This window comes from Talpa occidentalis, unplaced genomic scaffold (assembly GCF_014898055.3).
Source record: "Talpa occidentalis isolate TD23 unplaced genomic scaffold, MPIMG_talOcc4v2.1 talOcc4.11, whole genome shotgun sequence".
Classification (NCBI taxonomy): Eukaryota; Metazoa; Chordata; class Mammalia; order Eulipotyphla; family Talpidae; genus Talpa; species Talpa occidentalis.
The window spans coordinates 9774249-9792016 of record NW_023601104.1 but is presented as its reverse complement, the minus strand read 5'-3'; the positions used below and the strand labels follow the sequence as shown (position 1 = coordinate 9792016).

Here is a 17768-nt window from a genome sequence, read left to right as displayed (position 1 = left end):
AATTGTTTCTATGCTCTGCCAACTCCATAGTCTAATCTCGGGAATGCAAGGAACTTGTTTTAGGCATCTTTAGATGTTCTCCATAGAGTCTAACTCAATGGGTTGCATATTTGCAAGTGGTCAGAAAATAATTGCTGAATTGGGTAAAATAATTATAGCTTCATCAGCCATTGCATATTTGACAGACGTCTCTTTTGCAGTGCTAATGCAGGGCTTATTTCCTGGTGTCTTTCCATGTTAGTTTTTGGGTCACTCAGTAGGGATCAGTACAGAGCATGGTGTTGATTGTGTAGGTGCTTTAAATTCAAAGCACAATAGATTAGATTTCCACATAGTTTGAATTTTTTGATTGTTAGGAAATCATGTAATGAAAAGGTGTCATTCCACCAGGCTTTGGACATCTGAGCGGGTGGAAAAGTTTTGCAGACACTCTTGAGATGAAGGGAGAGGGCTTTGAGTTCACTCAGGGAGTCTTGCTTGGAGAAAGATTTTGAAGCGTTTATCCATCGAGCAGTGAAGAACCACAGTAGAGTGCTGGGGAGGGGACTATGAGGTCCAGGTGATGATTGAAGAAGGTGACTGTAGCCTGTGATGGGCACTGCCTGTTGTGGACTGGTGCTGTTAAAGGCAGCGGGACCTGTATTGGGGGAGGGAAGCTGTACTATATTTCTCCCTACAGAAATACTTTACAATGAAATATACTACATTTCCACTCTCCACCTTACCTTATCTGTGATAAGAGATGGATGGATATTAGCAAAGAATGGTTTATTAGTTCCAACTCTTTTTAAATATAATTACCCTACTCTTTGATATCTGCCAAATGAGATTCTCAAAGAACATTTCAAGAATTTATTATTTTTTTACTGCTCCATTAGATCCTTTCTTTGATGTTCTTCATTTGTATGGGCTTCTGGACTGTTGACAATCTGATGCAAGTTAGTTAATGTATATGTGTATGGGCACCCTAAAATTTTCATAAAATTTCAGGTTTTTTTGACCCTCTCAAAGTCTATCCATGGAATTCCCTTGTCAAATTCCATATCTGCCAACTCGTATTAGTTTTCTGTTAGTGCATGGCAAATCATACAAACTTAGTGGCTCAAAACAGCACTGAGTTATCTCAGTTTCTGTGGGTCAGGAGTCTGGGCACAGGTCAGCTGCATCCTCTGTGCAGGGGCTCACCAGGCGGAAATTGAGATGTCACCTGTGGCTGCCATTTTATCTGAGGCTCGGGGTCCCTTCCAAAATTACCCAGGTTGTTGGCAGAGTTCATTTTCTTGTGTGTTTAGGGCAGGGGTCCCTATTTTCTTGCTGGTTATCACCTGGGAGTCACTCTCAGCTCCTGGAGGTCACGTTAGGTTGTAGTGGGCCTCTTATGACAGGACACTAACTCTCTTCAAAGTCAGCGGGAGAATCTCAGTCCAGGGCTTGTGATGTTGTCTTGTAAATTATGTAATGCAGTCAAGGGAGTGACATCCCATCTTATTCACAGACCTATCCACGCACTAGGGGTGGGGAAGGTTGGGGGTATTTTAGAATTCTGCCTACCACGTACCAACTCTTCATTTTGTTAATTTCCTAGCTTTGTCTCATGACACACTGATAAGTCAAGATGAGTTGTGAGGTGTCACAAATAAAGTATTGGACTTGACCATTTTCTCCTAGGAAAAACAGATTCATGGTTTTTCCTAAGATGATGTCACTCTCTTTCATCAGCACTTTTGAAAGGAATAGAAATGGATAGTTATTTTAGTCCTCTGGGGTGCTGTATAATGGGCCCCTAAAATATCTACATCCTAGTCCTTGGAACCTGTGAATATTACCTTGTATGAGAAAAGGGATTTTACAGATGTGATTAAATTAGGGTTTTGTGATGAGATTTTTCTCAGATTATCTGGGTGAGACCTAAATGTAATCACAATTTAGGAACATAGAAGGGGATCTAACTACTGAAGGAGGAGATGGGACGATGGAATCAGGAGGTTGGAGTAATATGAGGCAGGAGTCATGAACCAAAGAGCAGGTGACTTACAGAAGCTTGAACGGCAGGGGAACAGACTCTCCCCTAGAGCTTCTGAAGGAACTAGCTCTGTTGATTCCTTAACCTTAGCCCAGTGAAACTGGTTTTGGATTTACACCTCCAGAATGGTGAGGGTATAAACTTTTGTTGCTTTAAGCCACTAAATTTGTGGTGATTTACTACCACAGCTGTCCTTAGAAACTGACATGTCCCCAAATAACTCCACAAAATTCTACACGTATTAAAGGAATATCATCACTCCAAATATTTGTTGCCATGATGTTGACTTTATTTTTACAATGCACTGAGACTTTTTGGAGAAAAAGTTGGAAGAAGAATGGGGAATTCCTTAAGAATCAAGTGTGATTTGCATGAAGGATTAATACTGTGCTTTTGTGGGGCGGCGGTAAGCATTGAACAAGAGCTGATCATCATAATCAAAGGACATAAAAAGAAGGAAAGGAAGAAAGAAGACAAGATGGTGAAATTGATGATGAGGGGAAGAGAGAGAAGAAAGGACTGAGAAGTATCAATACAATTTGACCATGTAGATTTACTCTGTAAATAGCTAAGACAAGTGGCTTCTGTTTGGGAGGATTGATGGTGCAAGGCTGACCTTTGGGAGCCAGAGACCTGCCAGAGGTTGACATGAAGTTGTTTTCCATTGCTCAGCCGAGACATTGCCCCGGCAGCTTGCCGCAGTCTCTCTTGGTTTCAGCTGCTGAGTGCCTGGGACTCCAGATCCAGGAATCTCCACTTTCCTTTTGAACAATTTTATGGAGGAGTAGCTATCAAGTACTTTCAATTTCACCAAACCTAAGTGTTTTTCAAAATACTCTTGATCCAATTCTATTTGAAGTAAAATGATGGACTATTAAATCGTAAAATAAAAAGCCTCTCCAAAAGTTCTCTACCTTTTTTTTTTTTTAAATTTTCAAAAACAAACAGATGTGTGAAATTGAAAAGAAGGCAGTGTTGCCACTGGAATGAAATACAGAGGGGAGAGTGTGTACAGTGTTTTTGGAACCCTAGAGGTCTGAGAAAATGCCCTGTAGGATTCAGATGCTAATTTGAGAAATACTTACTTCAGCAACAAGCCGGTTCCCATTTCCGGTGTACTCAGCCTTGGTTGTGAAGCTGAACCTGCTGCCTCGCTGAGGACAATGTGTGTGGCCTGGTCCTCTTGCCCTTCCTGTGGGCAAAAAACACTGTCCAGGCAGCCCCTGCATTTAATGGGCTGCACAGAGGACCCACAATTACCCAGAGGTAATTGGTTATTGAAATTTTGGTCTGGCCCCATGTTTAATTGTCACCACTGGGTTAATGGGCTTATATTAGCACTAAAGTTATATATCCTAAAAAATCCTGTCTCAAGAACCCATAAAAAATTCCAATTAAAAAAACCACAGCAAGTCTTTTAGAAAAGTGGTTTTTAAAATTGTCTGCACAAAGCGTTACTTTGTCTTGAAGTGACCTCCTTGACTGCCCTACAAGATGCTTACTGTCTTAATCAGCTCTTTTTTTTTTTTTTAAAAGATTTATTTATTTATTTATACAAGCACTGGGTACAGTCAGAAGCGCGGGAGGGTGAGAGAATTCACCAGAGCCAGAGCGGGGAGCAGAGCAGGCAGAAGGACCGAAGTACACTGCTGAGGGGAGCAGCAGGCGGCAGGAGAGGTCTGCGCGCCATGTGGGACCCTCCTCCGGTGGCCGGGGAGCAGCCGGGGATCGAACCGGTGCTGCAGAGGCTGCGGGCAGCTTCGCAACCCAGTGCTCAACCGCTGCGCCACCGGGAAGGCCCTTAGCTCTTATTTTGCTGTAACAAAAACACCACACATTGCATGGGTTAAACAACAAATAGTATTTCCCACTGTTCTGAAGGCTGAGAAATTTAAGATCAAGGTGATGGCATTTTTTATTTTATTTTATTTTATTAATTTATTTATTTATAAAGATTTATTTATTTATACAAGCAGTGGGGTACAGGCCAGAAGCCTGGGAGGGTGTGAGAGTTCACCAGAAACAGAGCAGAACAGGCAGAAGGACTGAAGTACACTGCTGAGGGGAGCAGCGGATGAGACAGGAGAGGTCTGCGCACCATGTGGGACTCTCTCTGGCCGGCCGGGAATCGAAAAAATAATTTAACCAAAGTAGAATGGGTTCAGTTATAGAGAATGGTACCTATAGGTAGGAATCTTAGGAAGTAGAGTGTTTTTAGGAATAAGTGTGGGGTAAAGTCCAGTCTTTAAATACAGACAAAGAAATCGTAAGATCACCAGCAAAGAAGCATTAGTAATAAATTAAATATTTCAGATACTAGCAGATTTAATTCTTTGTAGTACATTTTAGAAGAATGAAATATATTTTTTCGAATAAGAATCAGAGTCAAAGTTCTGATTTTGTCTTTTATTTTCTATTGTGATTGCCTTTTCTCATGCTGGCATATCTTGGTTCTTTTTATTAAAATTTTGAAATTAGTTTTGTTTTTTTACATCGGTGTTAATTTTTGGATAATATGTGATTTCTTCCCTCGGGGTGGTCACCATAGTTCTCCCGCCACCAAAGCACCCATAGTCCCTTATCATACTCCTTTGCGCTCTCCCCACCCCTGTTTTCATTCCTTCCCAACCCTCTTTCCCTCCTGTCCTGGATGCCTCGTGTCTGTGGTCAGCTTTCAAGGTTTGTGTTTGAATCTTTGGTTTTTCTATATTCCACATGTAAGTGAAACCATCCAATATTTATCTTTTTCCTTATTTTGCTTAGCATCAACCCTTCCAGCTCCATCCATGTTGCCACAAATGGTATGAGTTTCTTTTTTGATTGCTGAGTAGTCTTCCATTGTGTATATATCCCATCTTCTTGATCCAGTCATCTGTTTCGGGGCATTTAGTTTGTTTCCATATCTTGCATGTTGTAAATAGTGCTGCAGTAAACATTGCGGGGGGTGCAGGTTTCCTTTCAAATCAGTGTGTCTGTGTCCTTTGGGTAGATTCCTAGGAGTGGAATAGCTGCGTGGTATTGTTATGGCAGTTTTCCCAGAGAAATCAGGCGGCACTCAGAGAGGTGGAGAGAGAGAGATTTATTCCTCATACCGGCGGGCTCAGTGGGATAGCTCCCAAAAAGTCTGAATCCTGAAGAGCAAAAATGGCAGGGTTTTATACGGTTCGTGTGAGGAAGCTTGTCACCCCATCCATCATATACTTTCTTTATTGTTTGCGACGGGGGTCAAGGTAGCTGTGGCTACTACTGTGTTCAAGCAGCACACCTAGCGTCTTTCCGCCCCAGAAAGCAGCAGACTGCAAGCAGTAGACTGAGCAACTTCCTGCTTCATTTCCCCCCTTTTGATACCCCTACAAAGTGCTAGGGAGTGTCAATGTAAGGACTCATAGGATGTATTAGGAAAGGAGTTTAAGTTAGCTCATATTGGCTAACTAACATTTGGAGTTTTAATAGACTCTAAACTGGACTGGATAAGCCTCGTGGCCAGATTAAGAAGACAAGGCCTGAGGGCAAGCAGCGAAACAGTGGACCCAGGAGAGTAGCGAGCCAAGGTGCGAGTATGGTGATGTCGTCCCACCAGAAGGGACCCTCTCGCTTCTTTTCTCGAGCCCATATTCTACCCTGAAGTTGGTTGATAGATTCTCGAACAACACCTCATTTATTGGCATAGAAACAACAGTCTTCATTCAGATATAGGCAAAGGCCACCATGCGTGGCCGTGAGCAGGTCTAGTCCCTTCAGTTCTGGAGAGCAATGGCTGCTCAAGAGTCCATTTGATCCTGGAGGTCATTTAAGGACAGGGCCACATTACTTAGGTCTTGAATAACTTGTTGGGAGAGGACTGTGAACTTGTTTTGTGCTACCCCAAGGCCTGCTGTCCCCAAACCTATCTGTGACAAAACACCAAGGGCTACAAGCAGTGGGATGGCCACAGAGAGACACTTTGAACAATGGCCAGGGCCAATATACGAGAGTTGGGTGGGTTGGTCACCTGACAGGAAGTTGAAGTCAGGGATGAGTAAGGTGAGGGCACAAAGACTCACACTGGGGAACTTAGACATCTCCAGATACATAGAGCAGGCGCTATGGGAGCACATAGAGAAGAACCAGAGGCCTCGGCTACACGTGTGCAAGCCGCAGAGATGTTAGCGGGCTTGCCCCCAGATTTCAGGGCAGGGAGCAAGAGGGACGTACTGAGTCTCAGCTGGAGATTTGTGGGTGCGTGTACTTAATGATTCGGAGGTATTCATTCCCACAGCAGTATAGCGAGGAGCCCGGGACCGAGACAAAACCAGCAGTCTCGGGTTGGGTCTGGATTAGAGGAGTTAACTGCCAGATGAGTGGCTTTTAACAAGGACCAGAGGGCCATGGTGGGCTGAGTGGCAAGGGCGCCCTACTTTCTTTTTTTTAAAATATATTTTATTTTATATAATTCTTATATCATTTTTCATTTTTGCATAATGTATGCATTTTCATTTTGGTTATATTCCCCATATAATTCCCACCCACCCCACCCCCCTTATTCTGACCCTAATCCCTCTTCTCCTCCCCCCACTTCCCAGTGTAGTGTGTCTCTGGTTTATAGTTGCTTGTGGATTTTGATTTTTACTTTATTGCAATTAGTCTTTTTCCGGTTCCTTATTTAGGTTTTCTAAATTCCTGCTATGAGTGAGACCATCTGGTATTTTTCTTTTTTTTTCTGGCTTATTTCGCTGAGCATGATCCCTTCCAGCTTCATCCATGTTGCTGCAAACGGCATGCGTTTATCTTTTTTGAATGCTGAGTAATATTCCATGGTGTATATGTACCACATCTTCTTGATCCAGTCATCTATTTTTGGGCATTTGGGCTGCTTCCATAGCTTAGCTATTGTAAACAGTGCTGCTATAAACATAGGGGTGCAGGTGCTCTTTGGAATTAATGTTTCTGTGTCCTTTGGGTAAATACCTAGGAATGGAGTTGCTGGATCATGTGGAAGCTCTATCTTTAGTAGGTTGAGGAACCTCCAGACTGCTTTCCATAGTGGTTGGACCAGTTTGCACTCCTACCAGCAGTGGAGGAGAGTTCTTTTTTCTCCACAACCTCGCCAACATTTGTTGTTGCTAGTTTTTTTTAATATGTGCCGTTCTCACTGGTGTAAGGTGGTATCTCATGGTAGTTTTGATTTGCATTTCCCTGATTACAAGTGATGTTGAACATTTTTCATATGCCTGTTGGCCATTTGCATTTCCTCTTTGGAGAAGTTTCTTTTTAGCTCTTTTGCCCATTTTTTGACTGGATTATTTTCTTCGTTTTTGTTGAATCTCATCAGCTTTTTATAGATTCTTGCGATCAGTCCGTTATCATTAGTGGTGTGTGCAAAAATGTTCTCCCAATCGATGAGATTTCTCTTTGATTTGGTTATTGTCTCTTTTGCTGTGCAGAAGCTCTTTAATTTGATGAAGTCCCAGCTGTTTATCTTTGCCTCCAGACTTCAAGCTATACTACAAATCCATAATAATCAAAAGTGCATGTATTGGAACAAGAACAGACACACAGACCAATGGAACCAAATAGAAAATCCAGAAATAAACCCACAGATTTATGGTCAACTAATCTTTGACAAAGGAGCAAGGAATATGCACTGGAGCAAAGAAAGTTTGTTCAATAAATGGTGCTGGGAAAACTGGGTCGCTACATGCAAAAGAATGAAGCTTGACTACTACCTCACACCATGCACAAAAACCAACTCAAAATGGATTAAAGAACTAGACATAAGGCCTGAAACCATAAAATATATAGAAGGAAATATAGGCAAAACACTACATGACATGCACCTCAAAGACATCTTTACAGACACATCACCCAAAGGGCACCCCACTTTCAAACATGTTGTTGTGCCAGTGACAGGGGTGTGGTGACAGGTACAGCCTGAGGTTGGGGCTTAAAGGCTCTATGCTGAATGGTTATTTCAGTTTGCAGATCCCGACCCCTGCCTGCAAGTCCCAACCCAAACCACCCTGTTATCCACAATTGGTAGTTAGGGCTCAGGATGGTGATGGTGACTGGATTGCATTTACCAGTGTCACAGTCACCCTGGGCATCAGACATTGAAAAGGAGAGTTTGACTTGTGTATTATAAGGTGGATCCAGGGAATGAGCCCAACTGGGTTCAGTGGCCTAGGCCATTGTTGCCCAAGAGGGGCATCCCCAGTTTGAACCTGGCCTCTGAGTAGGTTTAGCCTTTAGACAGAGATACTTATGGCAGGAGTAGTACCTTTCCCAGAAGAATGGTCCACACTCCCATCTAGAATCAAGGGCACCAAGACTGGCAAGACAAGCAAACAAGGACAGGGAAAGGGTCAAGTCACTAGGGGACCAAGATCATTGGGTCACCTCTGAGGAATCACTGCCATGTCGCCCAGAGTGGGTGACTGAGAAAATTCAGGTGGGACCGGCAAGAGGCTGTGAAGCCCCGAGGAGGAGAATCAGCAGGGGTGAGCATATTACTCTCTAATTCTAGTCCACGGCAGGCAGCAAGCAAGTACAACAAGAACAGCCCCACCAAGGAGAAACAAGGAAGCAGCCAACACTGGAGTTCAAGCCAACAATCCATAAACATGCCACCTGATGTTCCTCAAGCTTCCGCCATGCATAGACCAACCACCTTCCGGGTTGTGCTTGGAGCAGGGCTGCAAAAGGGTCACGATGTCTGGTCAGGGTCTCTCCGCAGGGTCAGCTTGAGTTGGTTTGTAGCGTCCAGACAGGCTCTTCACTTCTTTGGCATCTCCGGGCAAGCTGGCTTAACTCGGGAGTGGTGTATCCACAGAGTAACACCTGCAACTTTGACAGCAGTAAGGGTAGTAAGGATGACAGTATACGGTCCCACCCAGACAGGCTGGAGTGGCTCTTTTTTCCAGTCCTTTACCTAGACTGAGTTCCCAGGTTTGTGGGGATGAACTGGGTATCACAGAGGAATGGGGGCCCTCAGGATGACAGCTTTGTTAATCTTGTATAGGACATCCCTAAGGAGCTGTAGCTGTTGATTTAGTCCTAGTTCACCAGTTTGTCTAAGGTCTCCCCTCACCATAGAAATAATAGGGGGAGGCCAATCAAACAAAATTTCAAAGGGAGTGTATCCACTGGCACTGGGGTTACAGAAGCTGGCCAAGCTGGAGGGCTGCCAGGAGGGGCCTCTGTCTTGAAGGCAGAGCTGAAGAATGGGGAGCTCTGGCACCCAGCCAGCACCCAAGCTTGTCTTGCCCCAGTGCAGGCCCCATGACCTGGACTGAGGATGTGGTTTTCTTTGGACTGACACCCGCCTGAATTGCTCCCCAGATGCCAGGATTGTGGTGGACTTGTGGATGTGGACGCCTCTCCAGCCCAGGGGCTACTGGCTTTGGAGGGTCCTGTCTGCTGTCAGCCTAGCTTTCAAGTTGGCCAGCTGGTTAATGAATAACCACACTTTAGCCAGACTGTAGACTTTCTCGAGCAGTGAAGGATCTCCTTTTTTATGTCCCCGGCAGTGAATGACCACTACTTTGGCCAGACACCTTCTAGCAACTGGAGTATTTTAGCTCTTTCCCCTCCCACATCTAAAATGGCAGACCAATTCTAGTGTTTTAAGGGTCCTCCATACAGCTTTCTATAGTGACTAGACCAGTTTACTGGAATATCTTGATTTCTTTTTTTTTTTTAAGATTTATTTATTTATGCATACAAGAACTGGGGTACAGGCCAGAGTTGTAGGGGGTGAGAGGATTCACCAGAGACAGAATAGGGAATAGAACGGGCAGACTGACTGAAATACACTGCTGAGGGGAGCAGCGGGCGAGTCAGGAGAGGTCTGCTGCGCCATGTGGGTTGCTCCCTGGCCGGCCAGGATTCAGACTCGTGCTGCAGAGGCTGCGGACAGCTTCATAGGTTGTGTCTTAACCCCTTGCGCCACCAGGGAGGCCCTGGAATAACTTGATTTCTTTTTTGTTTGTTTGTTTTTTTTAAAGACTTTTTTTTAGCAATTCTTTTTGTCCTTAGGCAAACTTGAAATTATTCTTGTTCTTTCTTGTGTGGTTTATAGAATTCAGTTGTTTCTCTTTTGTTCAGTTATAGGGTTTTTGTTCCCTTTTAATTTAAGGTTATTTGTTAAGTAAAATATTTTATATTGTTCAACAGTAAGGACTGTATGAAGAGGGATAAATAGAAAAGCCCAGCCCTGTCCTTTCCATATCATCTCCCTCCACCCCTTTAAGTGTCTATTTTATTAAGTGTTAGGTTTATCCTTCTGGTGTTTTTTTGCAAGCAAAAAAATTTATATATGTATATATGTACATATTTATATGTTTTTTGCATCTTATTTCCCATCCTTTTTTATACAGCATATCTGTATACTCTTCTATATTTTGCTTTTTCACTTAACAAAATAGCTTAGGAAAAAAATCCTCCCATATCAACTCATAGAGGTCTTACTTGTCCATTTTTATAATTTATGCACTTCATTTTATGGACATAGTTTATTCAGTTATCCCTTATTGGGGGACATTTGTTTTGTCTCCTGCATTTGGCTAGTACAAATAATGCAGCAGCAAATAAATTTTATTATATGTTGTTTTCTGTTAGTGAAAGTGAATTTTCTGGATGGGTTAATGAAAGTGGAATTACTGGGCCAAAGGGTATAAAGCATATGTAATTTTCTTAGGTGTTGCCAATGCATATGTAATTTTGTTAGATATTCTTTCCATAGGGTTTAAAACATTTTGCATTCCCATCAGCAATGTATGAGGTTTCCCATTTCTTCACAGCCTCGACAACACAGTATGTTGTCAGTATGATAGATGAGAAGTGGCATCTAAATGTAGTTTGAGGGCCTCCCTGGTGGCACAGTGGTTGAGCCCTGCGCTGCAAAGCTGTCCGCAGCCTCTGCAGTGCCGGTTCAATCCCCAGCCACCTGCGAAGGTCCCACATGGTGCGCAGACCTCTCCTGGCGCGCCAGCTGCCCCCCTCAGCAGTGTACTTCCTCAGTCTGCCTGTTCTGCTCCCTGCTCTGGCTCTGATGGATTCTCTAACCCTCCCGTGCTTCTGACTGTACCCAGTGCTTGTATAAATAAATAAATCTTTAAAAATAATAATAAATGTAGTTTGAATTTTTTATTGTGGGATTAAATATTTCTCTCATATTTTAAAGAGCTATTTGCCTTTCTTATTCTTTGAACTGCCTGTTTTTTGGGAGTGGGGGATGAGGAGATATATTTTGGTCTTTTTCCTTCTTAATTTTTAAAAAGTCTTTATACGTTAAGGAGATTAGTCTTATGAAATTAATTGCAGATATTTTCTCCCATTGATTTGTCTTTTGATGTATGGTTTTTCTTTTTGTGATGAGGATTTATTTTTTTTAATCTTTAAGCAGTCAGATTTATCAGTCTTATCTTTTAATTGCGTCTGAATTTTGAGTCATAGTTAGAAAAATGTTTCTCATGCCTGGATTATAAAAGAACTTGCCATCTTTTCTTCTAGTACTTGTATGGTTTCATTTTTATATTTAATTCTGGTCTGTTTGAATTATTCTAGTGTATGATGTGAAATGTGGAACCAAGGTGATTTTTTTCCAGATGTTATCTAGCTGATTCAGCCCTATTATTAAAAACTCTCATTTTTGCTCAGTTAGTTGTGATGTCATTGTCATATTCTACATTCCCAAATATACTTGATATACTTTTTTGATTTTTTGTTCTGGCCCTTTTTTTTTTTCCATCTATTCATGCTCAGTATACTTCTTTCATCAAAGAAGTTTCATGAGTTATTTTAAAAGCAGTAGGACTACCTACACCCTCCTTCCACCCCCCCCCACACCCATGCTGCTTTTCTTTTTTTTTCAGGGTTTCCCTAATTATTCTGGATTGTTCATCTTTTCATCTGGTATTTAAAATCAGCGTACCACAGTAAAATACACTTGCTGGTTTTAGTATTGGATTCACATTAAATTTATAATTAATGTGGGATATGTGATATCTTTATGATTTTATATTAAGACTAAACAGGGGCTCTTCACTTGTTCAAGTTTTGATTCCAGTTTTTCAGAGATCTTTGAAATTTTAAATAAATAGTGGCAGCATTTTCAATGATGTTAAAAGTACATTTTGGCAGTTGAGATTTTATTCATATCTTCTCAAGGACAGACATAGACATAGGAAATCTAGTTCAAATAAGGCAAAACTTATCAATTATTTTTGATAATCCTGAAATAATTTCAGTACCTTCATTTGTACTGAATAAAGATAAACAAATGTAAATGTTTTACCACAAGAGCTGCCCATCTACTGGGGGACTGGAAGGGTTGTTTTTAGGTATTGTGAATGAATGACCTACTACTAAATATAGTGGTCCATTGACTTTTCCAAAGGATTCTAAGAATATTGATAATTTTTATTTCTGTAGCTTTATTTATATAAACCAGACAACAAACTCATCAACAAGACAGTTTTCATGTACAGGGAGAACATCTTCACTTTCTTTATCAGGCAGGATATGTTGTTTAAAAGTTCTTACCTTCTTATTCCCATAGGAAAAACTTTTGGCAAAATGGTAAAACATGAAATTTTGACCAGTTCTGGGTTTTTTGAGCTTGACTTTCAAGTTGTGCTAGTGAAGTTCAGATTTTGCTAGTGCATGTTCAAACAGTATGGAACAGAAAAATCCAGTCAACCAAAGAAAAAATTCTGATATGGAAATGAACTAATCCCAGTGTGTGTTTGTATTTGGAGAGGGAGGTTAGTTTCTCTACTTCTAAGACCGGGGGTGTGTCCAAAGAGCTAAGAGGAGTAAGTGTAGAACACAAAGGATAAGTACAACTCAAACACTGAGAATCAAACAGAAGTGAATTCTCACTGTAAAGGAAGAGGCAGGACCGCAGATGAGTATTAAACTGAGAGGATTAGCAGTCAGATAGTCTGTCTGTGTTTGTTTGCGTTGCCATATAGACCATATTTAGATATGTACCATAGACTGAGTGGATTATAAACGACAGGCACTTATTTCTCACATTTCTGGAGTTTGGGAAGTTGATGATAAAGGCTCTGGTAGATTGGATATCTGGGCTCACTTCTTGGTTCATTAGACAGATCTTACACGAGTCTCTTATAAGGGCTAGAATCCCATTTGTGAGGGATACACTCCCAGAGCACCCCCTCCTTCCTTCACATACCATCACATTAGGAATAAGATTTCAACACGACTTTATGGTGGAACACAAACATTCGGTCTTGCAGCACAGTCACTGGAAATGCTAGTTTCTAAAGGGTGCTCAGAGGAGTAAAGAATCCTAAACAGTTATTTCGAACTGAGGGAGAATGAATGCCTGAGGGCCCCATCTGTGGCGTTTGAGTATGTTATGTTGTTAAAAGGCACAGGGTGTGGCCTGACAGTTCAACACTGAATCTAAAGATCTGGAATAGTTGTCTTGTTAGGGTTTGATAGGCAGTTAATGCTGCCTTTCTGGTCTGCAGTACTTTTTAATGAGAAATTTCTGAATTGAAGTACTAGAAGCTCTCTAGGTGACAGCTAGCTGAAGTCTCTGGTATGAACTGATGTCAGATTTCCTGCTGGGTACACTTTATCTCACTCATAAAGGGTATAGAATGTTAAATGGGGATTGTCACAATCTTTAAAAAAAAGAAAAGATTTCTTTTGCAGAGCTTTATTAAAGGTATAGTTTTAGTCCTGTTAACATTAAAATACAGTTTTATAATAATATTCTTCAGTCACTTCTAATACTATAGGTAAAGTAAATCTATATTTTAGTTCCTGAAAATATTTACTGACATGTTTCCATTATGTCATGGTTGACAAACTTTGCTAGCCGTCATGATTACATGGATAATTTTTTTCTTAGATTAGAAGATGGAGCCTTTCCATCTAGAATTTAGTAGCTGATCGTTCAGTGACACTTTGCTAAAACATTGGAATTCTTGGGACATTTCAGGGATTTATTTGGGACCATGATGAGCAGAATGCTCTAAATCGGGACTCAGAACCTCCCTTAGGAGAGTTTCTCTTTTTTGGAGTAATTGGTGCTGACTCCTTTAGCAGGCTCTGGTTATCTAAGTGGAGCCAGCTACTAGATGTTCCAAAGTACCCAGCATCATAATAATTAGGAATAGAATTTATGTTTCATTTCTGGTGAGGATTTTAGTATTGATAAAATTGTAAAAAACAGAATATAGATACTTAGAGAAAAGCAGAGTCAGGTAGACTTTGTCATGAGGCAGAGGAATATCATCCTGAAATCCCAATCAGCAAGCAGGTCTCAGTCAGCTTCTCTTATTCATTTTAGGGCAAGCCTATATTCTGAGCCCTCAGGCCTCTTTCTTCTTTATAAATCAGATTAGGCCAGCTTAGGAAGTAAATTCAATGACTGCAAAATGATTGCAGACAAAGTCATTTTCTAACAGACATTTCAAAACTAGAGATCATAGAAGTGGTAGAAGCTGGAAGGAGGAATATCAAATTGGAAATATTTGCCATTCACCTTGTGTGTGATGCAAGCAGGTCATTTAAATCCAGTAATTGTGGGTCACAATTTATTCCTTAGAGACTGGAGCAGTCACCCTTGCTACTTTTCCCCTTTGCACAGGACACATGGAGAATGTTATACAGGGAAGAGCACATGAAGTGCCCAGAGCAGGGAGGAAAATGTGTCTGTTTTCCCAGTTTTGGCAATGCTGGAAAAGTGGGGTCATTACTAAAGCCGATGAAGCTCATCAGCAAGAATCTCTAGATTTACCACAATTTAAAGCTTCAAATTAAATTGTCAACATCTGTCAACATCCTTTGCATTGCCCTTTCTCTTATCTACTATGAAAAGCATGTGTTCACTTCATTGTTCACTCTTTGATTCTTTTTTTTTTTTTTTTTACTATCACAATCAACAGATTTATCAACCTAGGGCTATGACTGACTCTCCAAGTAGGGACTGGGGCTGGGGGTCAGAGACTGGAAATATGACCACAAGGTCAAAGAGAGAACAGAAAGAGGGAACAAAAGAGGGGCAAAGGGAGAACTACGTTGTCTTCCCTAGATCAATTTTCTTCTGGATGGCTCGAGCCGAGTGGTAGATGAGTGAATCGATGAGTCCAGCCACTGTGAACATGCCTCCGATGATAGCGCACACGCCGGTCAGGAAGTGCGTGAAGGACCTGTGCTTCTCTGTCAGCTTCACCATCATGGGTGAGAGCTAATAGAGTACGAAGACTCCAGGCAGCCCCTGGTCACCCATCAGCCCATTGGCGACCTTCTCATGTCTGGTCACAGAGAACTGATTTTCCTCAGCACCTCCCCATCTACCTTCATGTACACTGTGGGCACCACCTTCACAAAGTACTGGAACATCATGGAGGCTTGGGGTGCATTGACATTGGTGCGATCAAGGGGGTTCACAATGCCTGGATAGTCCTCCCCAAATGACAGGTGCCAGATGTAGTGCGTCATGTTGATATTGTCGAGGCCGAAGCTCTGCAAGTCGTGGACGTGCACGTGGGATTGCTGGAAGCTCTTCCCGGGAGCAAAGTGGAAGTTTCCTGCCACCTTGTTGACTTCCAAGAAGCCATATACTTGGCAGTCTTCATTCTTTTGCTCCTGCATCTTCTGGCTGAAGCCCTCCCGCCGGCATTGCTCAATAGTGTCTGGGTTCTTGAAGGCCCAGCCTCTGCGGCGATATGCCTCCCGCACATCCTCACAGGTGTTACAGCACTTGATATCTTCTGTCTCAGCACCATAGCAGCTCTCACAGTCATCAGGATCCAAGGAGTCAGGATCAAACACCTTCACCTCAACTTTCCCAAGCTCATGACGCTCTGCCTCTGAGCTCACGGGGATGCCATCCTTATCTAGTCGCTGTTTAAACAGGTTGTGTTCCACATCCAGCTGCTGTTCCCCAGCCACATCCATGGCATCAATGCTCAGATAGGCACAAGGCATGTGCGGAAAAAGTACGTCGATGTTGATCTTCAGTTTATCTCCCCGCGACTTGTCCACGTAGAGTTCAGGATGCACCTCAGTGGTGAGGTAATATTGCAGCTCGGACAGGAACAGAAGCAGCATAAGAAGACCACTGACAATGGTCACCGTGGCGCCCCCGCAGGTCTTGACCCGGAAGTCCTCCAGAGTGTTGGGGTAGGCATCGAACTGCTTCAGCTTCCCCAGCGCCTCCATGGGGACCAGCCGGAAAGAGGCCGCCAGCCCTCCCCCACTCTTTGATTCTTAGCATTGGGTAGATTTTTTTTTTATTTAAAGATTTATTTATGCACACAAGAACTGGGGTACAGGCCAGAGGTCTGGGGTGGAGGGGGTAAAAGGATTCACCAGAGACAGAGTGGGGAACATAACAGGCAGATTGACTGAAATACACTGCTGAGGGGAGCAGCGGGCGAGTCTGTAGAGGTCTGCCGGACCATGTGGGTAGCTCCGTGGGCAGGGATCGAACTCGTGCTGCGGTGGCTGCCGATAGCTTGATAGGTTGTGTCTTAACTCCTTGTGTCACCAGGGAGACTCCTAGATTTTTTTTCTTTTTTAACCCAAGTGTTGTTCTCAGTAGACTATCACTCACCTTGAAGTTTAAGAGCCAATAAATGAATAAAAAGTGGTCTGTGCCTTACTGTAATAGGCAGAAATATCAGTGGCTTTTTACATTTTTTTTTTTTTTTTTGGAATTGGAGGCTTTTTAAAATTGTCATTAAAAACCAAGTAACATGGGGCCTCCCCGGTGGCGCAGCGGTTGAGCGCTGGGTTGCCAAGCTGCCCGCAGCCTCTGCAGCGCCGGTTCGATCCCCGGCTGCTCCCCGGCCATCGGAGGAGGGTCCCACAGGGCGCGCAGACCTCTCCTGCCGCCCGCTGCTCCCCTCAGCAGTGTACTTCGGTCTTTCTGCCTGTTCTGCTCCCCACTCTGGCTCTGGTGAATTCTCTCACCCTCCCGTACTTCTGACTGTACCCAGTGCATGTATAAATAAATAAATAAATCCTAAAAAGAAAAGAAAATACTTGTTAAAAAAAAAAAAAAGAAAAACACCAAGTAACATGGGCCTCCCCTGGTGGCGTGGTTCGATCCCCTCCGGCTGGCGAGGGTCCCACATGGTGAGGCAGACCTCTCCTGTCGTGCCCCCTGCTCCCCTCAGCAGTGTATTTCGTCAGTCTGCCTGTTCTGTTCCCCACTCTGTCTCTGGTGAATCCTCTCACCCTCCCACACATCTGGCCTGTACCCCGGTTCTTCTTTTTTTCTAAAGATTTATTTATTTTTATACAAGAACTGGGGTATAGGCCAGATGCACAGGAGGGTGAGAGGATTCACCGGAGACAGAAGGCCAGATGCACAGGAGGGTGAGAGGATTCACCGGAGACAGAGCAGGGAACAAAACAGGCAGAATGACGAAATACACTGCTGAGGAAGCAGCGGGGGGACAGGAGAGGTCTGCCTCGCCATGTGGGATTCTCGCCGGCTCACTGGGATCGAACCCATGCTGCAGAGGCTGCGGACAGCTTCACGGTGCGGTGCTTAACCACCTGCCCCACCAGGGAGACCCCTGTACCCTGGTTCTTGTATAAATCAATCAATCAATCAATCAATCAATCTTTAAAAAAAACAAACAAGTAACAGGGTCCTCCCTGGTGGTGCAAGGGGTTAAGTGTCAGCACTATGAAGCTGTTAGCAGCCATTATAGCACAAGTTAGATCCCTGGCCAGGGAGCTACCCACATGGCACAGCAGACCTCTCCTGTCTTGC

At 43.0% G+C, this 17768-nt stretch overlaps 2 protein-coding genes across 2 annotated transcripts in view; one reads left to right on the top strand and one right to left on the bottom strand.

Moving 5' to 3' along the window:
- GPR176 (G protein-coupled receptor 176) overlaps nt 1–17768 on the top strand; it is a 124661-nt gene that overhangs the window by 46086 nt on the left and 60807 nt on the right. The gene's annotated exons all lie outside the window — the stretch shown is intronic.
- On the bottom strand, nt 14911–16227 carry LOC119238478 (endoplasmic reticulum-Golgi intermediate compartment protein 3-like). Its single transcript, XM_037502194.2, is given in 2 exon segments — nt 14911–15316; nt 15319–16227. Coding segments are annotated over 2 exon segments (1149 nt in total). The 5' UTR covers nt 16205–16227; the 3' UTR covers nt 14911–15053.